The sequence below is a fragment of the Taeniopygia guttata genome, chromosome 1A (genome assembly GCF_048771995.1).
Source record: "Taeniopygia guttata chromosome 1A, bTaeGut7.mat, whole genome shotgun sequence".
NCBI lineage: Eukaryota > Metazoa > Chordata > Aves > Passeriformes > Estrildidae > Taeniopygia > Taeniopygia guttata.
Window position 1 is genome coordinate 47,971,565 of NC_133025.1, and position 19,191 is coordinate 47,990,755.

General features: G+C 43.3%; 1 protein-coding gene across 1 annotated transcript; it reads left to right on the forward strand.

The window, feature by feature from the left end:
- Window positions 1-124: 124 nt before the first annotated feature.
- Window positions 125-17,875, forward strand: DESI1 (desumoylating isopeptidase 1). The gene is made up of 6 exons (XM_002194764.7): window positions 125-443; window positions 9,406-9,427; window positions 10,345-10,414; window positions 11,064-11,173; window positions 11,916-12,038; window positions 13,194-17,875. The coding sequence occupies exons 1-6, from the start codon at window positions 170-172 to the stop codon at window positions 13,285-13,287; spliced, it is 693 nt and encodes a 230-aa protein (XP_002194800.3). The 5' UTR covers window positions 125-169; the 3' UTR covers window positions 13,288-17,875.
- The last annotated feature ends 1,316 nt before the right edge of the window (window positions 17,876-19,191 follow it).

Consider the following 19,191-nt stretch of genomic DNA (forward strand, 5'->3'; position numbering starts at 1 on the left):
TTGGCTGCAGTGGGGCAGCGAAGGGCGGGAGCTCCTCACGCGCTTCTCGCGGCTCCGAGCCTCGGCCAATGACAGCGGGACTTGTCCGTCCCCGCCCTCCGGCTGTAGCTCCGCCCCCGGCGCTGTCGTGCACTGACGGGGCGGCCCGGCTGGCGCGGGGCGTCCGCGCATGCGCCCCGGCAGCGTCGCCCCTTCCTTCCCGTCTGTCACCTCACGGCTGGTGCCGCTGCGCCGGGGACCGGCACCGGAGCCGCCCTTTCCTCCCGTTCCCCTCCATCTCCCGGAGGGAAGGGCCGTTCAACCTTGTCTGCAGGGGCTCCGGCTGCCGCTCGGCGGCCGCGCCCGCGCCCCCATGGAGGAGCCACTGGCGCTGCACCCCGTGAAGCTCTATGTGTACGACCTGTCCAAGGGCATGGCCCGGCGCCTCAGCCACCTCATGCTGGGTAAGAGCACGGCGGGGGACGCGGGGCCGCCCCCGCCTCCCGGGGGATCGCGTTCCGCCACCGAGCACCGCGGCCTGGCTTTGCTGCGCCGGAAAACGGGGCTGAAGTCGCCGCCTCCTGCCCCGGAGGTGGCGATCCCCGCCCGGTATCGTTCTCCCGAGGGAGCGGCCCGCCAAGGAAGGCTCCCTGAGGGCGCACCGGGCGCCGGCGGCGTCCGGCGGGTGCAGCGCGGCTTGGGATGTGCGCGGCTTGCCCGGAGGCCCGGTGCTCGGGAACACAGCGGGGTTTGGCTGCGGGATTTCTGACCCCGCTGTCTCCGGGACGAGCTTTGTCAGTGCGGCAGATCCAGGTGCTCTGGGTCCAGCCTCTTCTCCCTCAGCCGCCCGTTGCCGCTGCGCGGGTGGTATTTACTAACAGCAGGTTAAAAGTGTTCCTTGGCCCCTGAAGGGAGGGACAGCTCAGCCCCCCGCTGCTGTGGTGCCGCGGCCGGAAAGCTGAGCTGAGGAAAGGCGCCTGCTGTTTACAAGGTTATTGAGTTCCAACAGCTCCATGTTGTGGCGAGGTCGGGCTGGGTTGGTGATGGGCAGCCATCCTCCTTCACAGAGTTTGTAGAAGTCTGCCGTATGTCTCGTCGAGATTGTGTGCGTTTCCAACCGAACCTGAAATTTGGGATGGAAAGGAAACAGATTTTGCTTAAAGTTTTGGAAGAATGAATTAGGAATGCAACAAGAGAGTGGTTTATACCTGTTAGTAGATTCTGACCCGTGTCAGACCAGCAGTCTGTGTGGGATGAGACTTCTCAACAGACTCAGTGTCTGAACAGATGGCTCTGTGTAATCTTGTTTTACAGTTTGTTGGCAGTCACTTTGCTCATCTGCCCTGCGAGGAGATTCTCTGATTTCCTGCAAGCTTAAAATCAAAGTCCAAACAATTCTTAGCTTGAGGTTTCATGCAGGTCAATGATAGGTTTGCAAAGTTGAGAAGAAAATAGTACAGAAATCATGTGTGTTGTACTCTGTTAGTCATTTAGCAGCTACCACTTTGGGAGATGTGTGTTTCCTGCACTGGATAACCTCAAAACTTTTTATGTGGTCAGAATTGCTTCTGTTGTAGCCCTTAGAAGAAGTAGCTTTTCACCTATCAAGTGAAATAGCCATGTTTTATCATGTGCTAAGAGTTATAAATCTTGAGATTATATGGGTGTGTGATTTACCTGTGTTTGAGTTGAGTAGAATTTAACTCTCTTATTTCAAAGTATTAGTCCCAGCAAAGACTGTAATAGAGATAGATTGCCACTATAATTATCTCCATGCCAACCTTCACACAGATCAAGCAAAGGCTTTTTAGTTCCCTTCTTACCTACAAAGTCAATCTTGGGATTTTGTAGTTTTCCAAATTTCCACATAAAAACACATAGCGCATGACTTCATTTTGATGCTTTCTAATCTATTCAGACAACATCTTGAAAACTTTGTGCTTGTGATATATAGTTTGGTGGTAAATTTTGGGAATCTGAGCAGTGAAAAGGAAAGCTTAAAAACCTGAACACTTGGGTAGTAGGGGAAGTGCTACTCGCTCGTACTGCCTGGTAACTGTGTTCAGATCTGTTCATGGAATGTGGCCAACTAGGCCCGCGTGGTCCCAGTGACAATGCAGACTGCAGAACATTTGAGATTGTGTGGATCCTGTGACATGATTGTCCATAAAACAAATCATTCTTTCTTTCTTCCTTCTTCAAGTTGTGTCTTCTGTGCATTGACACTCAGCTCTGTTTCAGATGATTTTGGAAACCCCCCCAAGAGCTAAGTGACTGAGAGAATACTCCTCTTACCCCATGCATAGACCCTTTTTTCCCTGAAGAACAGCAAAAAAACTCTTTTTATTTCTCTGTATATCAACTCTCAGATGATCAATATAAATTCTTTCCTTAGTGATAGGTTATTGGGGAAAGTCATAGAAATTAAAGAGGAAGGTATTTGTTAAAGTATTTACTCTTGGCATCTCTGCTTACAGTATTCTTTTCATCAATGCCAACTTTGAAACAGTTCTTTTGCTTTGAGTGATAATCCTATAATATTGCCTAAATTGAAATACATTGTTTAAGAAAGAAAAAAAAATAAATACAGTAATTGATTGTACTAAAATCAATTTCTGTCAGGCTTGAAAGCAGCAGCTTAGGTCCCTTGGCCAAAGGGGGATGAATTCTATCTTATGAGACTGACCACTGCAAGAACATCACTGCACTGTGTCTTCTGTTGTGCTATAGGGTCCAGAGGTACTGCAGACTATGTCAGCACAGCCTTTAGGGATCAACTCTCACTACCAAATGTTATACTGACTTTTTCAGTACCATTTCTCTCCGTTGTCATTTAATGATGAATCTGGAAAGGAGAGATATTTAGCACAGTTCATTGCAGGCTTTAGAGTGACTTAGTCTTGACCCTTGGAGAGTCTTTGTTTTTTTTGGGAAGCTTACTCTTTTTATACCCAGACTGCTTTTATTCCTCTTACTTTTCTGTAAGCTTCCTGTAATTTAGTGACTATTTCTATTGTGAAGTATACATGACCAAAAATTGTAGGCTTTTGGTATCAGAAGCAGCACATTTAATTTTTATGTTGCTTTACATTGCACCTTCTCAATAGCTATTGTTGGTCTTCTCTTCCCCACTCGCAGTCTGTGACTGCATTTGTCTGTTCAAATACCTATTACAATAATATGAAATGTTGACCTGAATATGCAGTAAGATTTCTGTTGCCAAGACAGAAAACATAATCCACCTGATTCTGCGGAGGGTAAAGAGGAAAAAGAGAATAGTTCAGCTTGCAGTGCTGATTTTGAAATAGACATCCAAAGGCAGAGAAGTCTTTAAGGAAGATTAAAATCCTATTGCATCATAGGCTTAAAGAAAAATATCTACTAGCTCAAAGTTCTCCTGTCCTGTAACTGTAGTTATTGCTTTTGTGACTCAGAGAGTGAGCTGGGAGCCTGGTAAACCACAGTAGCTTTGGCTCAGTGTAGTATAAATCAACATTGAGTGGACTGGGAGTATGTTTTGGTTGAAATTTTTAAGTGGTGCATTCAGCTGGAGGGATTTAACAGCCCAGAGGGAATTGGAGCGAAAGGTAACTGCTGAAAGGAGGTGCCTTCTGCTTGGTTCCATTTTCCCAGGCCAACACATTTCTCTGCTTCTCCTCCATCTGTTCTGAACAGTTTTGAATTGCTTCAGCATGATATTCTATCAGCTTTGCTCCCAGCATTTGCTGGGGATTTCATGAAAATGGCATGCATTACCCTCCCCCAGTATAGCCTACTTCTGGGTCTCTCTAGGCACCTCAGAGAGGAGGGAATTGAAGCAGGCTCCTCCCTCTCCGTTAGGTTTTATTTTTGCTTTGGTTGAGCACACTCGGTAGCACATAGAAGAGAGTGCTTGACTAAGTGCTTGCCTAATTAGAGTAATTTTTAATTCAAAAAAGGCAGAAATCCTAATGGATTGTCCTAGGGAAATTAGAGCAATATGCAAAGCAATGTACTGCTAGAAACACTCATGTTGGTTGACCAAATTTTATTACTTCCGATTCCACAGGAGAGCAGTTCACTACCTTTTTTAGAGTCTTTTATGGTGTTCTGGGGATTGCATATCCATTGCAGAGCACAGATACGTTCTTAAAGCTCAGTTAATACTGAGCTTCCTATTATTTCTTTACAGTTCAAAAACAGGCATAGATCTTGCACTGAGGGTTGGATGGCCTAAACTCTGCATGAGGTAAACTAAGTGCCCATCTGCACAGACAGTTCCTTCGCTCCTGTCTCAGAACTCTTCTGCCCTTCAGTATAATAATTTAGATTAATATACAAATGCCACTTTCATTTGATATTTACAATGCACAGGAATAAAAAACATTGTTTGGCCCTCAAGATTAATAAATTACTGTGATGATAAAAAAGATTGGTGAGCATCTAATCTCCCTTGTGCTTGGCCTTCCAGACAAATCTAAGCATGGAAGTAATCCAGTTTGATTTTATTCTAAAATTATATGGGCTTGCTTCTTCTTTCAAAATACTCCTGTATATAAACAATTACAGTCTCCTGAATTGATTTTGCAAGAACCTAACTACTTCATTCTCTGTGTTCCTGTGACTAAGCTGAGGGTCCTGGAATTGTTTATGTTCTGTTTTTCTCATAGGTTTCTGGCTCATGTAAACACCATTAAAGTATGTGAGCTATGAATATTATAAATAAAATAAAACAGCAAATATAAAAACTCGTTTACTTGCTACATGATACTCTCCGTTATTGAAACAAATTGAATCTTTGAGATGCTTAAGCACACAATTTATACTGAACTGGCATCTCCCCCCAGGTTCTAGTGAGTACTTTCAGGAAAGAGCCACAGAAGCAAGGGAAAAATAAAAAAGTAAATAAACAAAAAAAAAAGCCATCCCCAGACAAAAACAAGCAAAAATCCACTCAAAAACCATGGTGATCATGTTTCCAAAGACCGACAGGCTGTCCCCCTAAACTCTCACAAATGTAACACAGTAGCTTTTCATGTCTGTGGTCTGTGACAAAAACAAGTTACCTTGACTTGCATTAGTTTGGACTGGATGCAGATCAAACTAAGCTGATTTACTTCACATTTACTTCAGTCTGAGCTGGCACATGGGCAGTTTCTCTGGGAGAGTTGATACCTGATAGCCTGGCCATATGCAGTAAATGTTGTGTGGTCAAATGTGTACATCTAAATTTGCAATGACCTTTCCTGTCCAAAAGCCCCTGACCCTTGAAATAGTTAAACTGGTTAGCATCTTGCCATTTCCCTGTTTTACCTGGATAACAAAATCACAGAAGAGGTAAGGTTTGAAGGGGCCACAGTGGGTTATCTGGTCCAACCTCCCTGCACAAGCAGGGTCATCTCAGGCACATTGCACAGGATTGTGTCCAGATAGTTCCTGAGTATGTTCAGTGAGAGAAACTCCGCAACCTCTCTGGGCAATGATTCCAGTGTGTCATCACCTGTACAGTAAATAAGTCCTCCTCATGTTCAGGTGGCTCTTCCTTTGTCTCAGTTTCTGCCCATTGCTTCTTGTCCTATTGCTTGTCACCACTGAGAAGAGCCTGTATCCATCCTCTTGGTAACCCTCCCTTCAGATACAGTTAGTGTCCAAAAGAGCATCATTCCATCAGGACATTCCTGTTCTGGATTATGAGCATGTGCATCCTTTGGATTAGCTTTACTGTAGATAATTGAGTGAAGGGTAATGCCTGCAGTTTAATGCAGCAAGGGCTTTTGCAGCTCCGATGGAAATTACTGAGAGAATCTCTATATAGTAATAGACAGCCTCAGGTTATGAGTAAATGGCTTGGTTTTGGTGGCAGTACCAGCACACAGTTCTACCCACATTGCAGTGACCACGGGAGTTTGGAGTGTTGTGGCAAGGAGTGGAAGAACAGGAAACATGATGATATCTGCCAGTATCCTGGATAGTGTTTGCAATCCCTTCTTACAGTCCATTCAATTGACTATAGGATGTCAGCTCTGTTGCACTGTAGGATTATTTGGGGAGGTTCATGGCAAGCTTCTGGCTTTCAAGCTGGACAGTGCTGCCAGAAGCAGCTTTATTGGAAAGTGTTACTGCAAGGCCTGGATACAGCTTGTGTCTTAGCACTCAGAGCAATGCTGTAGCCTTGGTTGGTCATGTTGTTGGGGCTGTTGTGTGTATCAAGTCTTCAGAGGCTCTGGGCAAAATATTTTGTGTGCAGTGAGCAATGTCAAGCAGAAGGCAAAACATAACTCCTTAGTGCAGGCTGCCCTGATTGCTCTACCTGAGCTTATCAGGGGTGGCAATGGTGGTGAGCTGTCACCTGTTCTGTGCAGTGTCTGAGTCTGGGAGAAGGGGCAAGAAGAGTCCTAGAGGAGGGTCCCCATCAGAGACAAAACTTCAGGAGGAAGATGATTGTGGCCATGAATGTCCATACAAAACCTCTTACATGACAGACAAGCAACACTGAGATGCTTGCTGAGCAGCAGGAAAGGGAGCTGCCTGAGTTCCTCAGAAACTGGTGGCCATCGATTTGTTCCTCTGTGGCTCAGTTTGAGTTGAAATGACAACAGCCAGCTGTGAAGCCTGGGGTACTGCAGCAGCTTAGCAAAAGTTCTCAGTCTTGGATGTCTCTGGGTGATGCATATGTGGCCAATAATGGCAGGTTTCTTAGGCATGGGATTCCCCCAGCGGTGTTGTCGTTGAAGACACTTGCACTGCCTCTTAGCAGAAACAGTCCATCAGTGGAAGAAAGGGATTATATTTTGTCTGCAGCAGGCTGGAGAGCTACCACAGATGCCTTATTGTCAGCAATGCTGCAGATCTGGTGTGTGTTTTTCACAATGCCAGCTTGGTTAATGACTTCTAGGAGCCAAGAAAAAATAGTGGGTCTGCAGCTTATTTAAGATTTTCGAATCAGTGTTGGCACAAACTGACTGAGCTGATCAGCAGCAGACAGACCTGCCTTGTGAAGATCGGCAGCTTCACTTGCCAGAAGCTGTTCTGTTGCTGCCCTGGCACTTACTGCCTTTGCACTGCTACAGACTTCATGCATAGCAGTAAAGATTGGACTACAGTCCAAAGCAAAGTCCCAATTCCTGAATTTTGCTTGGGTTTTTTACATACAATCAGAAAATTCCTTTGGTGAAAAGGGACCTCTAGAAGTCCTGCTTAAGGGTGGAGGCAACAAGAGCAAATTCTTCAGGGCCCTGGACAGCAGAGTTCTAAGTATCTTCAAGGATTGAAATCCCATACACTTTCTGGACTCCTCCTCCAGTGTTTGACCACCTTAATGATAAATGTTTTTCCTGCTTCCTACTGAATTGTGAATTTCCCATTTTCCAGCTAGCACCTGTTACCTTTCACTGTGCATATCTGAGTAGAACAAGGGTCCCCTTCCATCCATACCTGTTGGGTACTTGTAGACAGGAATACAGACTCTTGGCTTTCTCTTCTTGAAGATGAACACACCAGTTTTCTTGGCTCTTCAGTATAGTAAGTGCTCCAGCCTGGATCTCGGTGTCTTTTACATTGTGGGGATCCAAAAGTGGACACAGCACTCTAGATGTGGTCTCACAAGTGTCAGACTGGAGGACAGAGTCACTTCCCTTGAGCTGTGGGCTGCAGCTTTGCTAGAGCAGCCCATTGTGTAGCCTTTGCTGCAATGTTCTTTTCAGGTAGGTGTTGTAATTGCACGAGCAGGTCCTGGCAGTATCTGTGACACGGTCAATATCTACCATAGCTCTTTCACCTGCATGCAGAATCTAGGTATAAGGTGGGAACTCTCTGGAAAGTCTTTTGTTATTGTTTGCTGCAGGTGTGTGTGATATTAAATACTAAGATGTTCTCTTTCAATTTAGCATGCAAAGAACAGGCACAATTCTAATATGTGCTGTCTTTAAAATGATTTCTTTCTCTGGTCTGAAGGATAAAGTTCATGTTTCTTCTAGTGAAAAAGTTATTTATCATGAGCAAATATGTAATAATTTGTTAACAGATACACAGAACACTAACTGGGCAAAGCCAAAGGATAGAGACAACCAGAGGCCAGTGCTACCTGTGGTGCTGAGTCTGCATGGCCAATGGGCTGCAGAGCTGGCAGCTCTAGAGTGTGAGGTGAAATCTGTCATGGGGAGCACATGGAACAAAGGCCAAAGGATCATGAAGCACAACAGTGGGACATGCCAAAGGGCCGGCAGATGCTTCTAAGATACTGCAACACAGTGTTCTGGTTCTGTCATTATTACCACTCTCTCTTGGATTTTGAACTACTCCAAGCCTACGTTTCTGTGTGATGAGTTGACAGGGAATGTGGTTGCTACCTGGCTGTGACCCATGGGAGTGGCAGATCAGTCCACCTGCTTCAAAACTTAAGTGTATTCACTTCAGCCTTTTCCCTGCCTCTGCTCTTCCATAACCCTCATTTGAAGCAGGTACCTATTTTGCTTCAGTCCTGAGTGAAAAAAAATGTGTTGCTTTTTCTTGTGGCAGAGTAGTACTCAGTCTAGTGCTTGGATTCAGAGAATACCAAATGTTGGTATGCACGCAGTTTTTCTGTTCTAAATCTATTTTTTGGAGGTTATACACCTTGTTCAGGAAAAAAAATTATAGCACATCTCCCACAACATGCACTGGCTCCCTACAAGCTCCTAAAGGGAGGCTACCAGAGACCAAGCCTTTTGGTTATGATAGATAAAATAATTGAGCCTAGGGCAGTAAGAGCTGATGACCTTTTAGAAAGAAGTTTAATCTTGAGGTCTTGCCATGAACAACAGAGAAGTTTAGGTCTCCTGCTTCTAGGGAACTGGAAACACATTTTAAAAGGGACCTTTTCAAGTCTTTGCTGCTGTGTTCTGGAAAACACACAGCTTTCTAACTTGTGTAAATTTCAATGCTGTACTTTTCTATCTCCATTCCCACTTAAACTCATTCTTAAGGGCAGGGGGAGGGAAGGAAAGGAGGAAATCATGGAATACATTATAGAGGCTACCACCACTGGTCATATGTTTAAGTCAGAACTGTCATCAGTTACTGAAAAAGAGAACTGAATACATTCTGCTGGCCAGCTGCCTGCAGTTATGAAATCTGTCAAATTCAACTCTTCTGCTCCTGATTGAAGACTGTTATTTTAGGAAAATGTTTTCTTTCTTGGTCTGAAGAAAAACACCTAAGAAAGGTAAGCACCGACGGGATAGGATGGCATTGCTACCTCTGCCTACCAGGAGGGAAGAAGTACAAAGGACATGTGGATTGAGTAGTTAATTTGAAAGATATTCTGGATTTTTTAGAAGCAACTCTGGATTAAATCTTTGGTGTTGCTGTCATGGTGAAATAATAAGCATGGTTCCTAAGTGATTGACAGAAAGTAGGCTGAAATCTGGAAAATACATTGCTAATAACTCTTCTTTTCTCTGCATACAGGGAAACAACTGGATGGCATCTGGTAAGTGACTAGATTTAAATTGCATTATGTGGGTAAAACACTGGTGTAGGAAGTATTTTCAATATGCAGTTATATATGCTTCAGAGCTTAAGAACATTTTGTGAAGGAAGAGTCCAAGGCACTTTTTGTTCCTGAAAACAGATTGGCAGTAATATGATGTACAATCAGGTGCCAGTTAAACTACTCTGTTCAGAGCTCAGTGGACCCCATGGAAAAGGGCTTAAAATTGTTAGTAGCTGTTGTGTTTTTGTGCACCTGTGTACTTTTTCAAGGGTAAGATGGTGTCCTTGTCCCAAGCACTTTGTCTTATAATTCCAGGCATGGCTAAACATGATAGTAAAAGAGTAGGTGGGAAGAAGGTATTACAGGGTCAAGTCTTCTGTCATATAGGAGCAGTATCTACAGTCACAAAAAAAAACCCCTTAATTTTCTATAATTCATACCAAGAATTTTGATATCACACGAAGAGGGCTTGTTTGGTTTTTTTTTTTAGAGGCAAGAAAACCCCTAAACCCTTGTCTATCCATTTTCCTCTCCTCTGATCCGTCTCCAGTGGCTGTCTGACCAGCTTCTCAGCCAGTGAGAAGTCCCTGTCAGTGTGGTAGGAGGGCTAATTCTGTCTCTGAGGGCTGACCACACCCTCAGCCCGTTAGCTGAGAGAGGCTCATGCCTGGGCTCTTAACTAAACCTGTTCTTTCCCGACTGCTTGCCGAATTACAGTAGGCTTGATAATCATTGCTTCCATATCCATTTATGTCCCAGCAGATCCTGTTCCCACTCACAGAAATACACTGACCTTTTCTTGCAGTTATTCCCTTCATTATGCCCTTGAGCTCATAAATTTATCAGTGATTTATGTGCTAGGCTATTTACTTCTTTTCTTTATTTCAACTTTTTTTTTTTGTTCTCTGTGGCAGGCACACCTCCATAATAGTCCATAAAGATGAATTTTTCTATGGCAGTGGAGGGATCTCCAGCTGTGCACCTGTAAGTTAATCTTAATATTCTGATAAATTTTTGTAAGGTTACCTGATCAGAATTGCTTGTGTTACTGTCTTTTAGAAAAGCAGCAAAAGACTTCTAAATTCAGACAGATGCTGAAGCCAGCTGCTTGTCATGGTTTCCTAGGGTACTGAGGGTAAAGGGAGCACGGACAGTGGGTTTGAGCCCAACTCAGTTTAGGTTGGAGGTTGCTTCTTCTGGTACAGTCTATGTATCCAGAACACCTTTTGCAACTGCTTTGCCAGAGTGACACGTTGTCCAATTCTGTATCATGACACGTTACATGCAGACTTTTTGAGAGTGAAGAAAAGCCCCAAACCATGATGTTTGCTCAGATCTTTCTGTTCTTAGAGAGGTTAAATGGATGGGCCATGCTTCTAAAGCAGAATTTTGCCATAGCTTAAAGCTTTCAGCTCAAAGAACCAAATTTACCAGCTGAAATGGAAGTTTCATGTTCCTTCTCGTTCTCCTGAGTGCAGAACAAGGGAGGCCAGCAGGGCTTTTTGCTTGATAAACATATCAAAAGATCCTTCTTTTGTGCCTGGACAAACCAGAATAGCTTTATTCAGTAAAGTCCTCCAAGAGAATTCAGCCTGATCATTTGACAGTATCTTCTGGCTGTTCATTTTTACAGGGAGGGACACTTCTTGGCCCTCCAGACACAGTTGTTGATCTGGGGAACACTGAAGTCACTGAAGAAATTTTTCTGGAATACCTTTCCTCTTTGGGGGAATCTGCATTCCGGTAAGTAGCAGCCTGTACTGGAAAACCTCTATACCAAAAAGGTGCAGAGTGGAGGAAGGTATTATGAAACCAATCCAGCTTACAGAGCTTCTGTATGCTTACTCTCTCATTTGGTACTCTTCAAATATGGACTGGACTGATGCACCAGTACACACAAGGAGCTACCTTCTAGGCTGGGAAAGCATTCTTCTGGGAAATATTTAACACTGTTTTGTTTTGTAAATTGAATAATGCCTGAAATGTTTTTGAGAGAATCATCGGGGAAAATGAAATCTCTCAGTAAATAGCAGTATGCCCTTTGAGTCATAGGTAGTCACTGTAGTAAAGCTACCAATTTTCACATGAGTAGAAGCAAGGTCTTAACTGTTAAAAGAGTCTACTCTGCTTCTCACAAGAGTAGGAAACCACAACATTTAGTGTTCTGGCTGTCTTTCAGTGTCAATAATTCCTGTGATTCCTTGTTACTACTGCTGTGGTTTTAATTGAAGAAACCTAACCTCACCTATTCTCCAAAAATGGTTGCATTAAAGTCAGGGATGTGGAGAGATGTCATTTTCCACTCTGATTCAATTGAATTTGAGGGTGAATTGATGTCTGTATTTTACCTATTTGCCTTAGAATTCTTTGGGGTGGAGGGAGGAAGTGCTAATGAAAGATGTGCTTCATTAAGTTTTTCTGCTTGTATGATTTACTGCTGAATTTTTGGGATTTTTTTTGTTTCAATTTCTTTTCTGTGGCACAGAGGAGAGTCTTATAACCTCTTTGAACATAACTGCAACACCTTCAGTAATGAAGTGGCACAGTTTCTGACAGGAAAAAAAATCCCTTCCTATATCACTGACCTTCCATCTGAAGTTCTTGCCACGTGAGTATGGATGCCCCTCCTCTCTGTAGCTGCTTCATGCTAATGCTTAAACATTTGACAGAGCCAGCAGTACCAGTTTCTGATGGATCTGTCTGAGAACCAGCATAAGATTAAGGAAAGGATGCAATTTTATTTACATCAACACTTGCAACACTGTATGACAAGTGCTAACTGGCACTGGTGTTCCAAAGAAGAGAGGAGAAGGATGTTCTTCTGCCTTTAACTTAAACTAGCTATTTTGTGATAGTCTCTTATATGTGACCAGACAAGCTTAGAAAGTTTCAGAAAACAGTACAAGAGGGATTTTTCCCTCTTAGACAACCAGTATCTGTTAAAAGTAATTTCTCTAAGCACCATAATTGCAGAGGTGTCAGTTTGCTTGTGAAGAGGCAAGGAAGATACAATTTTAAATTAATGCTGCAGTTTTAAAGGTAGGATTGAGTGGGAAAAGATATGGAAAAAAAAGGAAATTAAGAATTTCCTGCTTGATAATTCAGATGTTGTTTTTGTTTGGGTTTTTTTTTAAGTCTCAGCTAGTGGGGATCCCAGTAGGGTGATGTGAGCTCCATCATTTAGGTCTTGCTTCTATAATAGCACATTATTTGTGAGACATGGGTCTTCTACCCTGGACACCTAGCACTTCAGATCTCTCAAAATCAGGTAAAGTCATCAACAGAGTGAGTCTTACTGAAAGACAAACCAGGTGCTACAGATTGCAACAGAAATTATTCTGGCAGTATTGAACCATTGTCTTTTAAGTAAGCTAGAGGCTATTCTTTTGGCAGGTTCAATATTGATGTACTTAATGGAACACTGCAGTTGCATAACAGGGATTTTGTTTGCATGTTTAAGTAGAATGAATTACTGAGAGCTGGTTTCAGACACTGTTACATTAGCAGTCTAGGCATGTTAGGACTCAGAACTACCTTATCTGATGATTATATGATATAAAATCATGTTTAAGTTTCTTAGGTATTGAACAGTAAACTAATAGGTTAAATTAGTTTGCTTTAGTTTGTAGTGGAAGTCTTTTCTTCAGATTTGCTTCTAAAATGTTGGTTTGATTGCACTGTAGGAAGTGAGTGCACTTCAGTGGTAAATGGGAGTTGTTGACCAAGTAAACTATTTGAGATATTTATTTCTTTTCTTTCTCAGACCTTTTGGACAAGCTTTAAGGCCTCTCCTGGACTCCATCCAGATCCAGCCACCTGGAGGAAATACCTTTAGCAGACATAATGGACAGAGCTAACAGGAGTGACCCAGTGTGCCCAGCCTCACCAGGCCTCTTCCTTTTTAAACATGAATCTACCAGATTTCTATTTTATAATTTCTCATGAGAATTAACTCTAAAGAAGTTACAAGACAAGTTTTAAAATTTCCTGGGGAGAGAATTTATCAGGGTGCATGTAAGACAATGCTACCAAAAATATTGCCATAATTTCTAATAGTATTATACTAATTTATAAAGGCTGTCTTGTCCAAGTAGGCTGACAATTTCTACATAACTCCTGTTCTGGTAAGTGGAAATTCATTCCATGAGCATTCAACAGCTCATTACACAGCTTGAAGTAAATAAAGGGATGTCCTGGCCATCCCTTGCGGTCTTGCATCTCTGTCTTATCACTGCCTCTGTTATGGGGGTATTTGCTGAAGTCTAGCAAAAAAAGCAGAGCAAGTATTGGCAGCCTAGGAATTGAAGGTGTTCCAGGATTAGTCTGCATATTTCACTGACATTTGCTCAAGGGAAGAGCTGAACTCATCTGATCAGAATATTTGCAGTGGCACGAGTGTATGGGAAAGGTAATGAAGCTGAACTATGTGTCAGTGTCACACTCAGAATCTGAAATTCAGTGGGACTTGCTATGGTGGGAGGAAACCTGGAGCTGAAGGTTACTGAAAGCCTTGTAATGCAAGATCAAAGAGTTAGGGGAAAGAACCGGCTGAAAGAACAGAATCTCATGAGCAGAAGTGGTAGAGACAAATTTCAGGCAAAAGTAAAATGAAGTGAAATGTTTCCTTTTCTCACACATCAGCTTATCAGCGATAGACAGAACCTTGTTAATGCATAAGAACTGTTTTATTGTTGTTTTTTTTCTTGCAAAGCCAGAGTTACGGTACAGTAAGGCAGCAGTAGCATGGCAACTGCATGATAATACCAGCTGGACCAAATCTGCCTTCAATATCCAATTGCAGACACAGTAGGAGTTCCAACAAAGTGCTGCTCTCTCCAAAGCAGTCAAGCACATCAGGGCTCTCCTTAAGAGAAATAAGTACTATGTCTCCCCAAATGTAAAGAAAATGAGGAAGAGTAAAATTAAGCTTTTCTGTGGAACAACTGAGTTTCTTGGGTTACATGCAGAAGGAGTCCTGTGCTTAGATTAACTTTTGATTATAGCAATACCGCATCTTCTAGTTTAAGATTTTTAGAGCTTTGCATTTACTTGCAGTGGGAAAGAACAGGGGAATGAAAAAATAGGCACAATGTTTTCTTTTCATGTATATATATATACACTACTTTCCTGAACAATTTTGTAGCAGTTACATTTAGGAAGGAATATAAGAAAGACATAAGACAAACCCCAGAACACTGCTGATGCTCCATAAATGGGGATTGCACATCCCAGATGCTGCCAAGAAAGCATCTATGCAAATGTATAGCCCTTTGTACAGTGCTTTGATGTGAAAAGTATTACTGCAAGTTCAATCCTGCATCTCAAACTTCTTGCAGTGGCAACTTCTTATATATCTAAAGGAGATGTCTTTCCTCTGTTGGGTTCTTTCTCCCAGAATAATGCAGATTGATACATTTCTCACACTGTTACTCTGTGTGGACTATAACAGTTCATATTTTTGAGGGGTTGGAATAGAGGAAAACTGCGATTTTGTCACTGTCAAATACTCTTTTGTCTTGCACCTTGTGGAGCCAGTGCACAGATGGGAATCGGGTACTGTCAGGCCATTCTGCTGTTTCACGTTTACCTGTTCTCAGTGCATAGCAGTGGCCCCTGCAGCCCAGATGCTTCTTTTCCTTGTCATTCTCAGCTTGTGCCATCAACTTCTCCTTAAGCATTTAATTTGACAGACTGGACTTGCAGATAACTGTAGCAGTTCCTGCAGATGGCTTTATACAAAAGCTTTCAGTCTTTCCCCTGCAAATGACCTGTTTGTAGAGAACAGTCTATGAAAGTCAGTTATGAATGCCTTTTGATGCTCCTGGAGGAAGGATTGGTGTTTGGTTTTGCTAAGCCATAGCTTAGTTTTCCCGACTAGTATATGTATTATCTCCAGTCTTCTCCCATACACGTTTGTGAAAAGTAACCAGCCTTTCATCTTAATACACACACACCTGTGCCACAAAATGCTGTAGATCATGTTAGAGATCTTGGAGCTTCCTCAGTTGAGCAGGTACACTCAAGCTGACACAGTACAGCCCAAAATCCTGGTGTACTCATTTGGTACCTGCAAGCAGCACAGCTGTGCTTGCTTGCCCTTCAGCAAACTATCACTTCAGGCATAGCTGCCTATGATGGAAGCACTGGTGCCATGATTTCTGCCCCACACACTTACACAATGAGGATATGCCCTGTATGTCCACCACTTTGGATGTCCTGAGCCTAGCTTCTGCTTGGTTGCCTACTTCAGGACTTTTTGCATCTTCTTGGGGCAGGAAAGAAGAGGAAGACATTCACCCCATGCATTTTGCAATCTGCCTTTTCGCTCACTGGGTAAAATTTCACTCAGCCATGTGTTGTTTGCAGTAGTCAAAGAACTCCTGGGCTTGGAACCTTTTCTTGTGTTTTGTGGTAAAAGAACTGTAAGAGAGAATCCACTTTGCTTGGTCTTACTGGGTAATGAGACCCCTCTACCCTGTAGGACTCTTAGGAAACCTGTTTACTCCAAAGATTGTTATGTGTAAATTGCAGGACTGTGCCCTCAATGTTCCACCCAACTGAAAATAAACTAGACTGAGAAGTGTATGTAAATGTATATAGGTGATAAACTTCAGTCAGCTGGTGGACAAAGGGGCAGGGAAACTGAAATCCTGAAAGGGAACAGAACACTTTTGCCCACACTTACTATTCTGTCTTGTATTGCTGAGGTTCCCCTGTGCCATTTAAAAAATGTTAATAATGTCTTTAGGCAGAAAGTAATGTTTTGATTTACTTGTGGTTTTTTTTTCTATTACAATAAAAATAAATGCAACACATTTTTCTGATAGAATGCATGTGCCCACACAGCTGCCCAGCCCTGTGCAGCTGACCAGAAGTCATTATCTTCACTCTGGTCCGACCTAGGAAGTGCAGCATGAGAAATTTTCCAAGCAGTTTGTGCCAGGTGCTGCTACTGAAAGTATTGGTGGCAACTCCCTTTGTTCAAACTGGCCAAAGGCAATACCCTTATTTAAGTCTGGAAAATCTTTTCTTCTGTAAGTACCCCAGTACTTAAAACCATACTCCTGCAGGCTGACACAGCTTGGATGAGCTGAGTGAAGATGTTATGAAGATGTACAGGTTTTGTTCAGCCCTTGGTCATCTAAGTCTACAAGTATGAAATGTCTAATGTCTGCTGTTGAAGAAGAGGCCAAACAGAGTTTTAACAAGGAAAAAAGTATTTTCCTGCCTGCCTTGTTGCTACTTTCAAAAGGGAAGAAAAACAGAAAAAAGCAGTAGAGTAAGAAGTAGACTTCATGACTGGGTTCCTCTGGAGCTTCAGAGGGGATATTGGGGAGGATTATATAGCACTGCCTAAAATATCTGCCTCTGGGGAAGAAATTCATTCTACTTAGTTCAGCCTTCTGTGTGCTTATTGATGGCATCCAAATGATAAACCACACAGTTTGCTCTTTGTGTAACAGTCTGTATCAGTGCAGTACAGAAGAGGTCTTGTAACAGAAGGGGATTGTAATGGAGATGTGTGATTGTGGTTATTTTGGCTGTGTTCTTCAGATGTGCTGGTTTGCTACCAAGCACTAGAACTGGCCCCACAGAAAATACCTGGAAGCAGGTTTTTTTTTTTTTTATTAAATTTTAAAACTAAAAGGAAAACTTTACCTTAATGGCAGCTCTAGACAGAGTGTAAGCCAGTGCTCACAGTTGCTTGCCTTCTAAACTTCAAACAAAATTTCCTGGCCTTTCGTGCTGGTAACAGAATTTTATTCCGGACAACAGCTGCTGCCTATCCAAGCAGCAATCAAGTGAATGTATCAGGAGTGGTTGGAGCGCAAAGTATTAAATAACCAGAACAGCCATGGTGGCCCTGTTCTCAGAGCTGTCCCGGCTGAGGGAACAGCCACAGCTGTGGACAGCTGTGCGCTTCAGCACAAGGCACATTTATGCTCCCAGGGAAACAAGATTGTCCCAGGCCCTCACCAGCAAATGGCTGCCAAGGTGCTTCCTGGGAGAGGTGTTTGGACATGAAGAGACTCCCTAAAGCAGCACAACAAGCTGAGAAAGCACAGCAAGTAATTCAGGTTTCAGGGATTACCCGATAGTACTGCAGGAGTGAAATGGGAACGCTGTCCATTATTTTAGCAGACCTCCCAATTCTGCAAAGTGCCCCGAGGTGGCACTGCTGCCTTGCAGCACAGGGATGCACCTGAGCCTGGGGATGCCCATAGTAATGTCAGTGCAAGAGGCATGAGGGAAGTCTCTCCCAGACAAGAAAGCTGCAGGTGGGAGCAGCCAGGAGACAAGACCATGGAGAAGCTTGGGCTACAGCAGAACCCAGTGCTGCTACAATTGGTTTTCTGACTCCACACTGCTTCCACACAGATACGAGAAATGTCCTCCTCGTACCATGTCATGGTTTATGAAAAATAAAGGTTTGCATTCCTGAAACCCTGGGAGGTCATGGTGTGTTTGACTCCACAACTGTCCTTTGAGAGTTCTGGGCATTAGCTCACATCTCTGCTGCATGCAAGAACAGTTCCTTGGCTTCTGGCACTCAAGCATTCAAATCCAGGAAGGCATCTCTACTCACCCATCAGCATGCCATGGTAGGCACACTTGGATGGATTCCTATTCTGAAGTGTCCACACAATAACTGATGACAAATGTGTAACCACACCCGACAAGTCCTATAAATGAGCATAACCCTAAACTCGACACAAAACTTTGTATGCACCCAACTGCATACAAAGTAGCTCGGTGCTAAGAAACCATTCTGGGAGCTTCCCTGCATCTGAGAAAAGAGTCCACCTTTCCAGAGGTGGGAGCCCATAACCAGGGTCTGATCCAGATTATACAGAAATATCAATGCTGGGGTGAGTAAGACTTCCTGTCTTGCTGTGTTGTGGAGGCAACTCACAGAAACAGTATGGGAATAGCTGTCCTGGTGCACTCAACGAATGTCTCCTCCCAGAAAGTAGCTAAGGATATTTCGGTAAACCTTGTCGAAGGCAATGGCACAGAGGTGAATTATTAACATTGTTTCTGTACATAGCCCTGCCACTGAGTGGGAGCAGGAATATCAGAAACTGGAAAAAATAAACAGAATCTGTGAAGCCACCTGAATGCTTCCTTTTGAGAGGAATCTGGTGGAGAACTGGGAAAAGGGGTTGCATAATATCCTGGGGCAAATTATACCGAGGCAAAAACCAATCAGACCATAATAGAAGAATAAATCTCTCCCCAGTTCCAACCTAGCTCAGCACAATGAGCACTGTTGGGGGAGAGAATGCAATCGAGCAGAAACCATTTGATGTTCCACATAGGCTAGTTTTGATTTTGAAAAATAATTCAAGAATTATTGTAAGAGATGGGGGCAGGGGGTGGAGAGGGGAGGAGGAGGGGTATGCAGCCGGCTGTCTGCATCAGGCCAGCATAATACGGCGACGTATGAATGTGGTCTGACCAGATGGTCTAATTATATCCTAAATGACTCGTGGGGTAAATCGTAAGCAGGTCAAAGCAAAAGCTACTAGCTTTGTGCAGAGGGTATTTTCGTTTGCCCAGTGAAAATATTAACAGCATCCCATTGGGAAGAGCAATGACTGGGAAAGGTACTGAATAGGAAAGTGCGCGCTGCTTCTGTCCCCTTCACTAGGACAGAGACTTACCAGGTAGCACAATGCAGACCCACAGCCCCTCAGTTCCGGGGGGTACTGCAGTGATAACAGCAAATGTGAAGAGACGCTCCACACATGCACCCTCCC

What these genes read in the sequence shown, in the direction of transcription:
- DESI1 (XM_002194764.7), top strand. Translation starts at nt 170, where the DNA reads ATGCGCCCCGGCAGCGTCGCCCCTTCCTTCCCGTCTGTCACCTCACGG. An exon ending in GGATCTCCAGCTGTGCACCT is followed by an intron (nt 10,415 to 11,063) that starts GTAAGTTAATCT and finishes TCATTTTTACAG; the next exon opens with GGAGGGACACTTCTTGGCCC. An exon ending in CCATCTGAAGTTCTTGCCAC is followed by an intron (nt 12,039 to 13,193) that starts GTGAGTATGGAT and finishes TTTCTTTCTCAG; the next exon opens with ACCTTTTGGACAAGCTTTAA.